At 51.9% G+C, this 16549-nt stretch overlaps 1 protein-coding gene across 1 annotated transcript in view; it reads left to right on the top strand.

The window, feature by feature from the left end:
- LOC133343109 (transforming growth factor-beta-induced protein ig-h3-like) overlaps positions 1 to 16549 on the top strand; it is a 40735-nt gene extending 24186 nt beyond the window's left edge. The window contains exons 13-17 of the mRNA XM_061552614.1: positions 2390 to 2520; positions 3106 to 3236; positions 6827 to 6929; positions 8539 to 8630; positions 13016 to 16549. Coding sequence (XP_061408598.1) covers positions 2390 to 2520; positions 3106 to 3236; positions 6827 to 6929; positions 8539 to 8630; positions 13016 to 13033 — 475 coding nt within the window. The 3' untranslated portion in view covers positions 13034 to 16549. The remainder of the gene's footprint in view (positions 1 to 2389; positions 2521 to 3105; positions 3237 to 6826; positions 6930 to 8538; positions 8631 to 13015) is intronic.

Below are 16549 nucleotides of genomic sequence, written 5' to 3'. Positions count from 1 at the left end.
CTGCGCTACGAACCCGGTGACCCGAGTTCGATACCCGCTCATGACCAAGAGCAGTGGCGAATATTTGAACCAGTCCTGTGCCTTCCCTAGGTCGACTCAGCCTTAAATAAGTACCTGGTATGGTAGGGAAGTGACCAGGCATGATGCCATCGTAGGTGCTCGCTAACAGCACTTGCCCCAACAGTCTGTGAATTTTATTCATTTGAGGCTAAGTTGACCCAGAGGAGACCCACAACCTCTTTTTTTTCAGATATTCACCACTGGTGTTAGCCGTGAGCAACGTTCGAAGTGCAGTGCTGGAACGACGACACTGCCGCTCCCCCACTGATATCAACGCACACACAACGCCATTCATACTCATCTCTCCACATGCCTTTTTGATTAATTACGGTCCTGCAGAAGAAAAAACAACTTTTCTTCACTCAAGGAAAATATAGGAGGATATTTAAAACAAACACGTGTTAGAGAAATACGAAAGCCTACCGAAACGAAACCAGACGCTTTATTTGCACCCCCACCACCAACTCCTCTCTCCCTCGGTCGTTGTTTAAAATTCCCTTACTCGGCATCGCTCAGTGGATGCATTCATTTGTTTTAACACACGGACCTCTGTTCAACCCGGCGCGAGCTTCACCTTTTTCACCCCGCTCCTGCGCCTACCCGTCGCCCCTTCCCTCGTCTCCTCCTCCACCCTCCTCCTCCTCCACCGCCCACCCTACCACCGTCTCCCCGTGTGCCCCCCTGTGTGTGGTGTGCGTGTATGTGGTGTGCGCGTGTGTAGTGTGCGCGTGTGTGTGGTGTGCGTGTGTGTGGTGTGCGCGTGTGTGGTGTGCGCGTGTGTGGTGTGCGCGTGTGTGGTGTGCGCGTGTGTAGTGTGCGCGTGTGTGGTGTGCGCGTGTGTGGTGTGCGCGTGTGTGGTGTGCGCGTGTGTAGTGTGCGTGTGTGTGGTGTATGTGGTGTGCGCGTGTGTAGTGTGCGCGTGTGTGGTGTGCGCGTGTGTGGTGTGCGCGTGTGTAGTGTGCGCGTGTGTGGTGTGCGCGTGTGTGGCGTGCGTGTGTGTGGTGTGCGTGTGTGTGGTGTATGTGGTGTGCGCGTGTGTAGTGTGCGCGTGTGTGGTGTGCGCGTGTGTGGTGTGCGCGTGTGTAGTGTGCGCATGTGTGGTGTGCGCGTGTGTGGTGTGCGCGTGTGTGGTGTGCGTGTGTGTGTTGTATGTGGTGTGCGTGTGTGTGTTGTATGTGGTGTGCGTGTGTGTGGTGTATGTGGTGTGCGTGTGTGTGGTGTATGTGGTGTGCGTGTGTGTGGTGTATGTGGTGTGCGTGTGTGTGGTGTGTGTGGCGTGCGTGTGTGTGGTGTGCGTGTGTGTGGTGTGCGCGTGTGTAGTGTGCGCGTGTGTGGTGTGCGCGTGTGTAGTGTGCGCGTGTGTGGTGTGCGCGTGTGTGGTGTGCGCGTGTGTGGTGTGCGCGTGTGTAGTGTGCGTGTGTGTGGTGTATGTGGTGTGCGCGTGTGTAGTGTGCGCGTGTGTGGTGTGCGCGTGTGTAGTGTGCGCGTGTGTGGTGTGCGCGTGTGTAGTGTGCGCGTGTGTGGTGTGCGCGTGTGTGGCGTGCGTGTGTGTGGTGTGCGTGTGTGTGGTGTATGTGGTGTGCGCGTGTGTAGTGTGCGCGTGTGTGGTGTGCGCGTGTGTGGTGTGCGCGTGTGTAGTGTGCGCATGTGTGGTGTGCGCGTGTGTGGTGTGCGCGTGTGTGGTGTGCGTGTGTGTGTTGTATGTGGTGTGCGTGTGTGTGGTGTATGTGGTGTGCGTGTGTGTGGTGTATGTGGTGTGCGTGTGTGTGGTGTATGTGGTGTGCGTGTGTGTGGTGTGTGTGGTGTATGTGGCGTGCGTGTGTGTGGTGTGCGTGTGTGTGGTGTGCGTGTGTGTGGTGTGCGTGTGTGTGGTGTGCGTGTGTGTGGTGTGCGTGTGTGTGGTGTGCGTGTGTGGTGTGCGCGTGTGTGGTGTGCGTGTGTGGGGTGTGTGGTGTGCGTGTGTGGTTTGTGTGGTACGCGTGTGCGGTGTGCGTGTGTGTGGTGTGCGTGTGTGTGGTGTGCGTGTGTGGTGTGTAGCGGTAGGGTAGCGTTGCGCTACGAACCCCGGAGAAACCGAGTTCGAATCCCGCTCGCGGCCAACACCAGTGATGATTATTTGAACCGTTCCTGGGCCTCCCCTAGGTCGATTGAGCCTCAAATGAGTACTTGGTGCAACATCGTCACTGGGGAGACAAAGGCGGTCGGGCGTGGTGCTGGCCACCCACCCCCTCGTCGTGCACCGCGCCGGCCAATCGTAGGCACTCGCTAACCGCACTTGCCCCAGCAGTGAGTTGAGGCTACACGGGTGACCTTTGTCTTTGTGTTGCAGCACGCTGCTGTCCCTGGTGAACGTGGCTGGGCTGGCACAGAAGTTCGGGCGCCAGGGCGAGATGACGCTGTTTGCGCCCACGAACGAGGCCTTTAAATCGCTGGGTCCAGCCGAGCTCACCAAACTGAAGCGTGCGTTGCCCTTCCCCTGAGCGACGCTCTTTTTTTCGCCCCCCCCCGCCCCCCCCCCCCCCCACTCACAGCGCCCCCCCCTCCCCCCAGCACACTTTTATTACGTAGCTTTTTTTTTCCCCCCAACTTGGGACGCTGCCCTTCGTGTGTAATGGTTAAATGGGGTGACGCGGTGGCGAGATGTTAAATGCTTCGCCTGCTATGCAGGAGGTTGTGGTTTTGATCCCGATCCCGATCCTGACAATGAGTGTATATTTAGAGTTTCCATGTTCTCTCCGTGGTCGCGTAGATTTTTTTTCCGGGTCTTCTGGTTTTTCTCCTCCATGTGTAAAAAAAAAAAACATGCGTTTGTAATATTTGGCTGCGAAAATGTTCCACTTAAAAAGCCACTTCATTGGGCTATCATTTCTCAGTCGCTTCTGCCGCTCTGCAAGGGCTTTGCGCGGTGACACAAGTCACTGTGTCTCGCACAAAGGTCTCCTATTCGGCCAATGTTCGCCAGGCCTAACAGAGTGGTTCTGTGTGAGCCACCGCGGATGTGGTGGCGACAGCTGCTGGAGTCGAGCATCTCTCCGTCGCCCGCAGGGAACCGTAAGGAGCTGGCCGCTCTGATCAATGGCCACGTCAGCCAGGGCATCCTCGTGAGCGGAGGCATCGTCCCCGTGGGCAGCAACCTCGTGAAGACGGCGCAGGGCACGCGCCTCGACGTCATCGTGGTACGGCGGCGCTCGCCTCGCCACAATCACCGCCGCCCCTCACCGCCACCCCTCACCGCCGTTCCTCACCGCCACCCCTCACCGCCACCCCTCACCGCCACTCCTCACCGCCACCCCTCACCGCCACCCCTCACCGCCACCCCTCACCGCCACCCCTCACCGCCACCTCTCACCGCCACCCCTCACCGCCACCCCTCACCGCCACCTCTCACCGCCACCTCTCACCGCCACCCCTCACCGCCACCCCTCACCGCCACCTCTCACCGCCACCCCTCACCGCCACCCCTCACCGCCACCTCTCACCGCCACCCCTCACCGCCACCCCTCACCGCCACCCCTCACCGCCACCCCTCACCGCCACCTCTCACCGCCACCCCTCACCGCCACCCTCACCGCCTTCCTCACCGCCACCCCCTCACCGCCGTTCCTCACCGCCACCCCTCACCGCCACCCCTCACCGCCACTCCTCACCGCCACCCCTCACCGCCACCCCTCACCGCCAACCCCTCACCGCCACCCCTCACCGCCACCTCTCACCGCCACCCCTCACCGCCACCCCTCACCGCCACCTCTCACCGCCACCCCTCACCGCCACCCCCTCACCGCCACCTCTCACCGCCACCCCTCACCGCCACCCCTCACCGCCACCTCTCACCGCCACCCCTCACCGCCACCCCTCACCGCCACCCCTCACCGCCACCCCTCACCACAAACCACCGCCACCCCTCACCACAACCACCGCCACTACTCACCACAACCACCGCCACTACTCACCACAACCACCGCCACCCCTCACCACAACCACCGCCACTACTCACCACAACCACCGCCACCCCTCACCACAACCACCGCCACCCCTCACCACAACCACCGTCACTACTCACCACAACCACCCGCCACCCCTCACCACAACCACCGCCACCCCTCACCACAACCACCGCCACCCCTCACCACAACCACCGCCACCCCTGACCACAACCACCGCCACCCCTCACCACAACCACCGTCACCACTCACCACAACCACCGCCACCCCTCACCACAACCACCGCCACCCCTCACCACAACCACCGCCACCCCTCACCACAACCACCGCCACCCCTCACCACAACCACCGCCACCCCTGACCACAACCACCGCCACCCCTCACCACAACCACCGTCACTACTCACCACAACCACCGCCACCCCTCACCACAACCACCGCCACCCCTCACCACAACCACCGCCACCCCTCACCACAACCACCGTCACTACTCACCACAACCACCCGCCACCCCTCACCACAACCACCGCCACCCCTCACCACAACCACCCGCCACCCCTCACCACAACCACCGTCACTACTCACCACAACCACCCGCCACCCCTCACCACAACCACCGCCACCCCTCACCACAACCACCGTCACTACTCACCACAACCACCGCCACCCCTCACCACAACCACCGCCACCCCTCACCACAACCACCGTCACTACTCACCACAACCACCCGCCACCCCTCACCACAACCACCGCCACCCCTCACCACAACCACCGTCACTACTCACCACAACCACCGCCACCCCTCACCACAACCACCGCCACCCCTCACCACAACCACCGTCACTACTCACCACAACCACCCGCCACCCCTCACCACAACCACCGCCACCCCTCACCACAACCACCGCCACCCCTCACCACAACCACCGCCACCCCTGACCACAACCACCGCCACCCCTCACCACAACCACCGTCACTACTCACCACAACCACCGCCACCCCCTCACCACAACCACCGCCACCCCTCACCACAACCACCGCCACCCCTCACCACAACCACCGCCACCCCTCACCACAACCACCGCCACCCCTGACCACAACCACCGCCACCCCTCACCACAACCACCGTCACTACTCACCACAACCACCGCCACCCCTCACCACAACCACCGCCACCCCTCACCACAACCACCGTCACTACTCACCACAACCACCCGCCACCCCTCACCACAACCACCGCCACCCCTGACCACAACCACCGCCACCCCTCACCACAACCACCGCCACCCCTCACCACAACCACCGTCACTACTCACCACAACCACCGTCACCCCTCACCACAACCACCGCCACCCCTCACCACAACCACCGCCACCCCTCACCACAACCACCGCCACCCCTCACCACAACCACCGCCACCCCTCACCACAACCACCGCCACCCCTGACCACAACCACCGCCACCCCTCACCACAACCACCGCCACCCCTCACCACAACCACCGTCACTACTCACCACAACCACCGTCACCCCTCACCACAACCACCGCCACCCCTCACCACAACCACCGCCACCCCTCACCACAACCACCGCCACCCCTCACCACAACCACCGCCACCCCTCACCACAACCACCGTCACCCCTCACCACAACCACCGTCTCGCTTCACCATAATCACCGTCACTAATCACCAACGTGACTTTGGGTCTAGCTGCTTGTGTCATTGAGCGGCTGCTTTTTAGATGTATTGCTTTAGCACATTGCCGTACACAAATCAAACAAATATATACGTTCGTAAGGGAGGTGGCTAAATCACTGAAAATAACAACGTGTGATTCATCAGCGCTCATGGCCTAAAGATTAATGTTTCCCAGCGGTATTTCTGAGATTTCTTTAAGCAACCAAATGCTACTGGGAAGCTTGACTGATTATATATGATTAGTAGCGCGCTCCTCACTGATGACTCAGTAATGTGCAAAGCAGGCCGCGGTTTTCCAAGTGGCATTGGTTCATGAGGTAACACGTTTCTGGGGAGACATGAAATTGAAGCTTTTGGTATAGCTACGTGTTTTTTGGAGGCTGATTCATTACAAGTGTTTTTGGAGTTTTTCTTTGACAACGCTATGAGGTATTGCCGGAATAACTTGTCACGAAAGTTATAATATTTTTGTTATGTATGATGAATCATATCGTTCAGTGATTCATAATTCGTTTATTTTGGGATAGATCATGTAGGGAAAAGTTCTCAGACAGATGTATGGACGCACTATTTCCTTGGCAATGCAATGAACATCAAAAACAATAAATATCAATGAGCTCCCTTTAAAAACAAATCTATAAATTCACAAGCGTGCAGCAGCACATCGCTCACCGCAGCCCTCATCCAGCAGTGGAGTTGCAAACGGGACTGCGCATGTACTCGGCCCGGCACATACAAGCACAGTTGACTCGAAGCAACATCGGACGCTTGTGTGTTTGTCTTTTTAAATCCTTTATATTAAGTTTGCTTGCTTGCTTGCGCGCTTACGACCGTGCAAATCTTTCAGTCGTTTTTTAACCCACTTCCCGTGATCCAATCGAGACATTTTGCACACAGACTCGTTGTGCGTGACAATTTATTTTCGTGAAAAAAAATTCCTAAATGTTACACTTTTTAGGAAAAAAGAAATTATATTTAATTACCAATTGCTTAATGGTGGCAGGCAATCATCTGACCCATAGGTGGCAGCCATCTCAAGCCAGAGGACGAGAGGACTCTAGCCGCCACGCAAATAAAGGATTTATAGTGAAAAACTTTGTTTTTACGGGTTAATTTTTTCCATTGCAGAGGAATGGCACCACCTACGTGAACAACAAGAAGATGGTGCAGGCCGACATCTTGGGTGTGAACGGAGTGATTCACGCTATTGACGGCGTCATTCTGCCCGGGGGTAAGAGTCCCCCCCCCCCCATCGTTCACGCTCTCGCCACCGAACAAAGACGGTCGCCGCATCGAACGCTTTCGGATGCGCTGGGACGCTCTTCCCTCCGATATTCGGAAGCCACTGGAGCGATGAACTTTGAAATAATTTAGATTGAAAACTCATTTCTTTACAACTGCTTTTTGTGTCCAGTTAATTGTCCTTCTCCCCGCACCTCCAATTAACACGGTTTGGTTACGTACTGTGCGAAAGAAATTCAACATAAATGCACACTCGCCTCGAGTTGTCACCTCTGAGGTACACACCATTACAATACCGGGAGAGGGGAGAACGGCGTGTAGATGTGTTGTTTGTGGATTGTGTTATATGATTATTATTTATGTGAACTGATAAACAAAAATACTGTATAGGACTCTTAATGTCCTGGGTAGATTTACAGCCCACATAGGTGCTCGCCAACAGATACTTGGCCCAACAGTTTGTCAAGGCTACACGGGGGAATCTTGTCTTTGTGAACGGGCTATTTCCATGCACTAAGGCCTGCGTTTGTTTAGGCAGAACTCTGGGGAGAGTTTAATATGATCGCGTTCGAAGGTGCGCCTGAATCCGTTTGTACAAATAAATACAGGAGACACATTTGCAAGTTTTTTAAACGTTTGCAGTGTATGTAAATTCGTATATATTGGATGGACAGAAGCCCATGGCAATGCAGGGAGTAAGGCATCATTCTGGATCACCAGATCATTCCAGACGGGATTCTTTGGTTAACAATGAGGTGCAATATAGGCACCTCCAGTGGCTGTAGGAGTCACACGAATTACACACAACGACATCGTAAAATTGCCAATAATTAAATTATCGCGATTCACTCCATGTATCGTGACCATTACAATTGATTTTAATCGATGAATCGTTAATTCCTTAACACTTTGTGGAGATAAGTGCTTCATCAAAGAGGTACGTTTACATACATGTACTGCCGTACGCACGATGTATCTATTCAACAGCGCAGACGGATGCACCGACACACACTCAACCAGTGCCGTGCGTGTAAGCAATGTTACCCTGACCGGCACGGCTAATTGACCTAAATGAGGACAATTAAAGATGTGGAGATGTTGTAAGCGGAACTTGGGGGGGGGGGGTGGGGAGGGAGGTGGAATGTAAACAGGATGTGGCTCGGACCGGGACGGGGGGGGGGGACATCCACGTCTTGTACTCTTAGTTTTTTTGGTAAAGTCACGTAGGTAAAAAAAATTAAATAAAAAATAAAATAATAAAAATCACGACGTTTCGGAGGCAACACAAGTCTCCGTCATCAGGTGGGACAGTCACAGCCAGATTTGCTGTATCTTGATCTTGATACTTGATCTTGATACAGCAAATCTGGCTGTGACGGTCCCACCTGATGACGGAAGACTTGTGTTGCCTCCGAAACGTCGTGATTTTTATTATTTTATTTTTATTATTTTATTTTTATTAATTTTTATTTCAATTTTTTTACCTACGTGACTTTACCGAAAAAACGAAAAGTATGAATCCTTGCAGTCACGAAAGCTTCAAATCTAGAATCCACGTCTTGGCCACGTGTTAATGTATCGCTGTGTTGTCGTTGCAGCTCAATGGACCAATGCCATGGTGAACGATCGGCCAATGACTGACGAACAGCTCGCGATCTTTCAGCGCTTAACTGGACGAAAACACACTCTGGTGAGACGCACGTCGATCACCATCGGACGTGGTTTACTTGTAGTTACAATCAATTATTCATCAACAGTTTCATCAACAGATGGACAAAACACACGGGGGATGGCTGCCGTGGTGAGATGTTAACTACCTCGCCTGGTATACAGGAGGTGGTGGGTTCCATCCTGACCCTGATGCTGTATATCTGTATATTTGTAGCTTGAATTTTCTTCCCACGGTCGCGTGGATTTTTGCCCGGGGTCCTCCGGTTTTTCCCTCCACATTTAGAATCAACGCGCGTTTAAATTCTTTGGCTGCTGTAAATGTCCACGCAATAAGCGACTTCGTTAAGCTATCACATGCGATGGCCAGATCACTTCTGTAAAAGAGCTATGTAGCTCAGTTGGGGCCTTACCTGCTAAAATGTAAAGTTTGAGTTCATAGTTTAATGGCCCACCATCACACTGGACTTGCAGTCAAGACGTCAGCAGTCCAGAGGTGGCCACTTCGATTTGATCTCCCAGGCACGGCAGTGGAAACAATGGCACGAGTTCATTTAACCCTCCCACCTCGCGCCGCCTCTGCCCACGCAGAAGCAGCAGCAGCAGCATAAATGTGTTCTCCGCAGTTAGTCGATTGGCAGGTTGCGTGCGGCAGAGGTCGCAACCGGGTACCCGATACCCGTACCCTACCCGATACCCAGCTACCCGTACCCGGCCGGGTATGGGTACGGGTAGCCGTTTGCGACCCTGGTGCGGCCGGGTACGGGTACGGGTAGACCGTGAGTCACTGGTGAGTAGCCGTTTGTCACGCATTTCGGGTAGGGTACGGGTAGGGAACGGGTACCCGTACCTGGCCGGGTACGGGTACCCATTTGCGACCCTGGTGCGGCCGGGTACGGGTAAGGAATCAAAACCCGTTTGCGAACTCTGGCGTGCGGTGGGGTAAAGTGCGAGTACTCCCGCCTCAAGAGCTCGCTCCAGTGGAGGCCCTTCCGCCAGCAGTGGCGTGAGCAGGAAATTGCAGGGCTGCACCTTTACCTGTACGCCTTTTTTATATATATTACTCGCAAAGAAATAGTCTTTTGCTTGTGGAAAAGCTAAAAATTGTCCTTGTGAGATTTCAATTTAGAGCGTGTAAATGCATAATGTTTAGAATATTTTTGGAAATTTGGTGTTGTACCGTTCGTAAACAAAAGATTCGGGAAACGTTTGCATTTAAAAGTATGTTTTTTTATTCAATTCATTTAAACCATCAGCAGCAAGGGCCATGTGTTGTCAACTGCTGGATGAATGACTCAATTATCACAAGCATCAACCGTTGTGTATTCATCATCATAATCACGATCATCCATTGTCTGCCCACGGTTGGTAGCAGACCTCTCTCCACGCCGTTCCTCGCAGTCCTCCTGCAAATGCCAAACTCCATCTCACTGCCACACACGCACTGATACCAACGCCCCAACTGGGCATGCAGACATCACGCCAGGTTCATAGCGTAGCTACCTGACGGTCACCCGAGAGCCCAGAGTTGGGAGAAGTTAATAGTTGGGTCATATGTTGGATCACAATTGACACGAGTGATTTTAACCGGGTCACAGCTTTCAGACGCGCTTCTGCGGCCATCTGGAACGCTCTTCCTTCCGATATTAGGAAGCCACCTTGTCATAAATTGACTGGCGGAAAATAACCCAACATTTTCAGTGACTGTTTTCAATTTGTATCAGGTGTTTATCTTTTACCGTCGAGCTTACTCCTCAGGCCGTGTGCACGAAGAAAGTGTTCGTATTTTCCTCGTCTGTAAGGCTCCTCGGCAATGTCTTCCTGCTGTAAATACGCTCCACTTACGTAGTTTGAGTAATTGGGGGCGGGAGGGGAATCACGCACGAAGCTCAAGAGAAGACTACGTGCCGCTTGATGGGAATGAATCGGGCCGAGAGAGCCGACCCGCAAGGTTCAAGGGAGTTGCTGCTTCTCCATGTTTGGCATCGACGTTTTGCTCTGCAGGGCTACCGAATGGCTCACGGGACCAAATTGGGGCGGCCCTGAAAGAGAATTATGATGACGGCAACGGTGCAACACATTAACAGGTTCGGTTAAAAAAATATATAGACGGTCACACCATGTTCTCCGGCTTTTAAGATGCCAAGGAAGGAAATAAACACCTCAAACGTGTGCCCCGGATCGATAAAGGTGGACAAATCTGGTCACAAAAACAATGATCCTCCGTGTAGCCTGAACAGACTGTTGGCGCACGTGCTGTTAGCGAGTAGCAACGTTAAAGGCCGGCACGGCACATGATGGGGTGGGGTGGCCAGCACCACGCCTGGCCGTCTTTGTCTCCCGAGTGGTGATGTACACACATCGCACGAAGTAAAATAATTTAGGCTGAGTCGACTTAAGGGAGGCCCAGGACCGGATCAGATAATCGTCACTGGTGTTGGTCAGTCAACGGGAATCGAACTCGGTCCGCCGGACTCGTAGCATAGTGCACGAACCACTGCGTCAAGCACATGCACGCACACCCACTGGATTATACAACGCAGCACCGAACTGTTGCTTAAAATATCGCGAGAGAAGTCCGTCATGACCTGGGGAACATTGGTAACAAGTTGACTCCTTCACTGTGAAGAACGAGACGTGTATGGCGACTGCCCTTCAGGTTTACGGAGAGAGAGAGAGAATCTGACATAGTTACAGTGGGTCAGGTATAACTACGAATCGAAGCACTGCCATTTAATAAAAGCCTCAAATTCAAAGAAAAATAATTCATGCCATGCTTCAAAAATTATGGCAGTAACGGCGTAGTTATGACTGCGGATAGCAAACAATAAACAAGTGCGACAATGCACTCCGTATACATTATTATTAATAATGATCGTGCAGAGGTATTTTAAGCTAAACGTGTGTAAACTTTCGGGTGACTTGGGATGAGGGATGATATCAATCTGTGGCCTCATGAGGAGTAAAGTCATCAAAGAACCTGATTCCCGTACGCCGACCGCAGCTTCCAGATTCCACGGGAAAATTGCTTTAAAGAAAAATATTTTTTTTTTACTATAGGAGCTTACAGTATGTTGAATTCCTGCTGACATACGAAACCAATTTAATATGGCCCGAAACAAAACGAAAAGGGCCAGAAAGATGTCGTTATATCTCTCTGCATGTTTGCGACACCGCGACTGCGGCTGAGTGTGCACCTATCCTGGCACAAGCAACGTGGTGACGTGACCGCCACTTAGCGGCGAACGGCGGTTGTTGTTGCAGGAGTGGTTTTGGTTTTTGATGTGGGACGGTGTGTGTGTGTGTGTCTAGACATGCTTTACTCTTTCACTACATTGTATGAATAGCCGGTATGTCAACAATCATCCTCATACGAACATCTGTCAAAATTAGGGTGTAACCAGGGATTAGTTTCTCATTGAACGTATTCCAGATCGCTGGTGGAGAGGAGTAGGTCGCGTGATTGGTAGACACAGCCGTAATTGATGCGGCATATGTATGTTGAATTTCTTTCACACCGTACGTAGCCAACCGCGCTAATGGATCTGGTACAGGATGTGCAGTGTCCCGTGCAGGTCTATCCTCTGGGTCCCTGACCCGGACATATCGAGCTGAAATGAATCCCCGAGTGTAAGGATACATCGATTCCTTCATCAATATCGATTGTTAGGCTCACGATGCGTGCATCGCATCGCTTGTGATTCGTACGCAATTGGTGCATTGAATGGCTTGTATTTCATATTTAGCGATGTATGTGTTTGCGTTAAAGCAAGAGCCACATCCACGTACAGCAATCGCTTCGTATAAATCCCTCTGCGGCGTCTTCCCTCACTCTCAGCGTTGGTTTGCAAAACACGGAACGCAGCGACAACACGCAACGGAGCGACAGCGCCCCTCACTCTTCACCCAAACACTTGGGATGCGTTTATTTCCGTACGCTCAAGCAGTTCACACGAAGCATGTCAGGTTAAATTTAGGAGGGCACTATATTTTCATGCGCCTTTAGCGGCGTTAATTTTACGCGGCGATATTCATAGCCCGGTGCTCAGATCAGCAGTAGCGCCTTGGGGTTACGGGGGATCTTGGTTATTAACTGGTAGAGGCTTGTCACCATTTAGGGCCGAGCTATCGGGCATCCATCTATCTAAACGTTTCTGTCAAACTCCTAAAAAAAAAAACACCGTTGTTGCAGCAGCAGCAATCAGTGCAGCAAAGGTCACTGTTGCACTGCACTTCTACGCTTCCACGTCTATACTCCCCGGCCTTCAGCAACCCTAAAGTATGGTCAAATAGCGCTCCTAGACCCGCACGGTGTGGGGAGGCGACGGCCCTCACCGCTGCACCGCTGCACCGCGTCGCGCCGCCGTACTTCTACGTGTGCCCTGACGTTTCTCCCACCCCCCGCAGAGACCGAGGCGCATGTGAGGACGGTCGGACTGCGGACGCCACGTGGTGAAAACACGAACAGAAGCAACAAGAGGGTGTTCAGAAGAAGAACTTACCAGGGTCACAGTTGAGCACATTAATTCCATATTCAGGTTTCTCTTTTGTATGCACGGATTTTAATTGAGAAATAGTAGGTACGGCGGAACCTGTCTTCGAGAGATGTACAAAAAAACAACAACTCCCCCAGCCCCTCGGCTCGACGTCGTTGGCTATCGGGGACGGAGTCGCGGCGCGGTGCGTGCCGCTTATGAGGTCACCGCCGGTCACGCACTCCGCCGCGATTTTGTGGACACGGTCCCAACGCACCCCCCCCCCAGAGTCAATGAAGGCAAGCGAGCCACAACGCTTTGCTCTTATTCGGCCTTCTCGTCTCTCGCGCCTCAACGGCAAAGGCGAACGACTCACACGCGGCCACGGCAGACTTGAATAAGTATAACCCGTAAAAACTAAGTTTTTCACTATAAATCCTTTATATGCGTGGCGGCTAGAGTCCTCTCGTCCTCTGGCTTGAGATGGATGCCACCTATGGGTCAGATGATTGCATGGCACCATTAAGCAATTGGTAATTAAATATAATATTTTTATCCTAAAAAGTGTAAAATTTTTGGAAAAATTTTTCACGAACATTAATTGTCACGCACAACGAGCCGGTGTGCAAAATGTCAGCTCGATTGGATCACGGGAAGTGGGTTAAAAAACGAGTGAAAGATTTGCACGGTCCTAAGCAAGCAAGCGAACTTAATATAAAGGATTTAAAAAGCAACGCGGTACACCGCAACGCAAGCACTGCCGCGGATAAGCCCGTACGAGTGTGCGCGAGCGTGTGCGAGTGTGTGCGTGTACAAAGCTTATACATACGCAGTCTGGTTTTGAGGTCAACTCAGCTCGTCGTCACCTTAGGGGTTATTAAAATGAGCGCTACTATGGATAGACTGGTTTTCCATCATGGGAATGTGGAATTTCCATCGCAGTCAACAGCCATGTATGGCATCAGAAACTTGTTCTACCGTGGGAGCGCTTTTGCTCTGTATCATTACACGCCGTATTTAAACTTAAACTCACAGTTCCCTGTCAATCCACTGGTGGATTAGGACCTCCCCATGGTGTGTTGGTCGTAGTGGTTGTTTGACCATACTTCACCCCGACGGTCACTGCGGTGTGGGTGACGTTAGTCATCCACTCAGACCACCAGGTTCATAGTGCAGTCTGCTAACCGCTGAACAACTATATTCACATATAGTCAGTTGAGTTTGTATTTTATTTATACTCTTATCTACATGCAATAAAATATATTGCTTATTTAATCGATACGATATTAACGTGTAGCCAATTGTTACAACTGCAATAATTATCCACAAGATATGAAGATTAAAAAAAAATTCTAAATAGATGGATATGAAAAAAACAATTCTTGGCGATATGACCTTAATTGGAGCTTTGTTTAACATTCGCAGTCAGGTAATGGCCGTTGCGAGGTTGCGTGCCCAAGCTAATGGAGTGAGCTCGCGGCCGACTCTGCCGCTGATGGCTCCACGTGGCTCTTGACGATAGGCTCGCTGAAAAGAAAACTCCCGACGGCGAAGTGAGCCGGCGAGGAAAAACATCGGGAGCACTCGTACGACTTAATGCCATTCTTCTGTGGAAGCGCGAAGCTTCAAACGGCGCTCTCTTGCGTCACAGCAGACGTGAGCGACGCCCCACTTGTGCCATTTTTCCAAGCCGAGGGGCACTTTCGGATAAACGGGATTTCAGAATGTTAAATACCTCCGCGCAACAACAACAAGAAAACAACAGTGGCCGGTACTCTTCCTGCTCTGGAAGGGTTTTTTTCTTTTCTTTTGCCGAGCGGCTGCGTGTTGAGGACAGAGCTTGAGCCGCTCCACCTTTGGCTCCTGAAAAATGCACCCATCGCGTGGGGCGAGACGTCCGGCATTGCTGCCAAAACGACGCGAGAACACCGCCGGAAAACGCATCTGAGAAGCCAAACGATTTGGCGTTGTTGGCAACCCATTGGGAGGGGAGGGAAGGGGGGTTGAGGGCACCAGGGAAGGTCAAATGTCAGTCAGGGTCACCGCGGGTTATTGGCAATCCATTGGGAGGGGCGAGGGCACCAGGGAAGGTCAAATGTCAGTTAGGGTCACCGCAGGTTAATGCTTGAAACTACAATGGAATTAAAGCGACGCGTTGTTGCTGCGGCAAACAAGGCTTCCAACCACACAGCCACAGTAAGGCGACACGTTTTCAAATGAATTAAGTCAGATTTTCTCTGTTCTAACGGACACTGTGTGGTGATTCTCTCCTTTGAACCGGTGATGGAAATTCCACATTCCTATGGAAACCACTGTTCATCCTCCAACCTGTGGATAGCAGCCTCACCAAATGGTGCTAATGTACAGGCCCCAGAGAGGTGACGTCGAATGATGATGATGACGGTGCTGGCGCTGAGCTGACCTTGACCAGGATTTAACTCATCAACCTCACGATTTGGGAACCATGCTGTCCCCAAAAAAACTGAGCTCTATCCAAACCATTTTAAAGCAATCTGCACGTGATATCTCTCTTATATTATCCTGTGGGTGTCTTTACCATTTTCTCGTGTGTTCGCTTATTGAACAGGTTCCGCTGTATGTCAGATAAACACATATAGTCGTTTGTAATGTGTTGTAGAATGTATGACGTTTTTTTTCCTTATCATTATTATTTGTTTTGAATATCATACTGCCAATGTTTTTTTTTTCTTCTTGTATTATTTACGTTGCAAATATTAATGCCGCACATTTGAATCTGCCTCAACGTGTAAACCCACTCAGAATTGATCATCGAAAGCCACTGTATTTTTGTACAGTTTTATTTTTACCTTCATTCTCTCCCGAACGACATCACGGCAATTCTAAACTTCAGCGGCTGTGCATTTACCACGAATCAATGTAGAGGAAATACCATCCCTCATTTTAAGGGACAATGTATGTTTTCATTCATTGATAAGCTGACACCACATAGCCCATCCTTGGCGTACCTTGAGATCAACGCTTGGGCTTATCCTTGGGTTAAAATCCCCCCATCACCTCCTTGTTTGTGGAACATTCCAAATTGAACATCCCTGCAAGCGGTGCATTGGCACGGCTCACTGCAGATGAGCAGTGTTTATTTTGGAATGTTCCACGTTTCCCGTGGGGGTGGTACATGAGCCGGATTTTGTCCACTTGTTTAGATGAATCCCGACGAGGGTACGATGTGAAAAGACATTACCCAAGCAATGCATCAGTCGGCCATCCCGGAATTTGTAAAATTAAGATATATTTTTTTTCCTTTACGAATAAAAATGTATAATAGTGTCTGCTTGATGACATATCGGATTCCCGTAGACCATCCGTGTGTGCAGTCGACTTGAACGGTTTTTTTTTTACTGCATGCATCTCCGCGTGGGCGCAAATTCTGGACGTCGATTTGATTGCTGACGTCGCCAAAGCTACTCAATAAAAGTGTTTTTATCGA

This window comes from Lethenteron reissneri, chromosome 16 (genome assembly GCF_015708825.2).
Source record: "Lethenteron reissneri isolate LAM-NWPU_2019-01 chromosome 16, ASM1570882v1, whole genome shotgun sequence".
Lineage (NCBI taxonomy): Eukaryota > Metazoa > Chordata > Hyperoartia > Petromyzontiformes > Petromyzontidae > Lethenteron > Lethenteron reissneri.
Note: the sequence above shows the minus strand (reverse complement) of the source record. Positions and strands in the feature narration are given on the sequence as shown.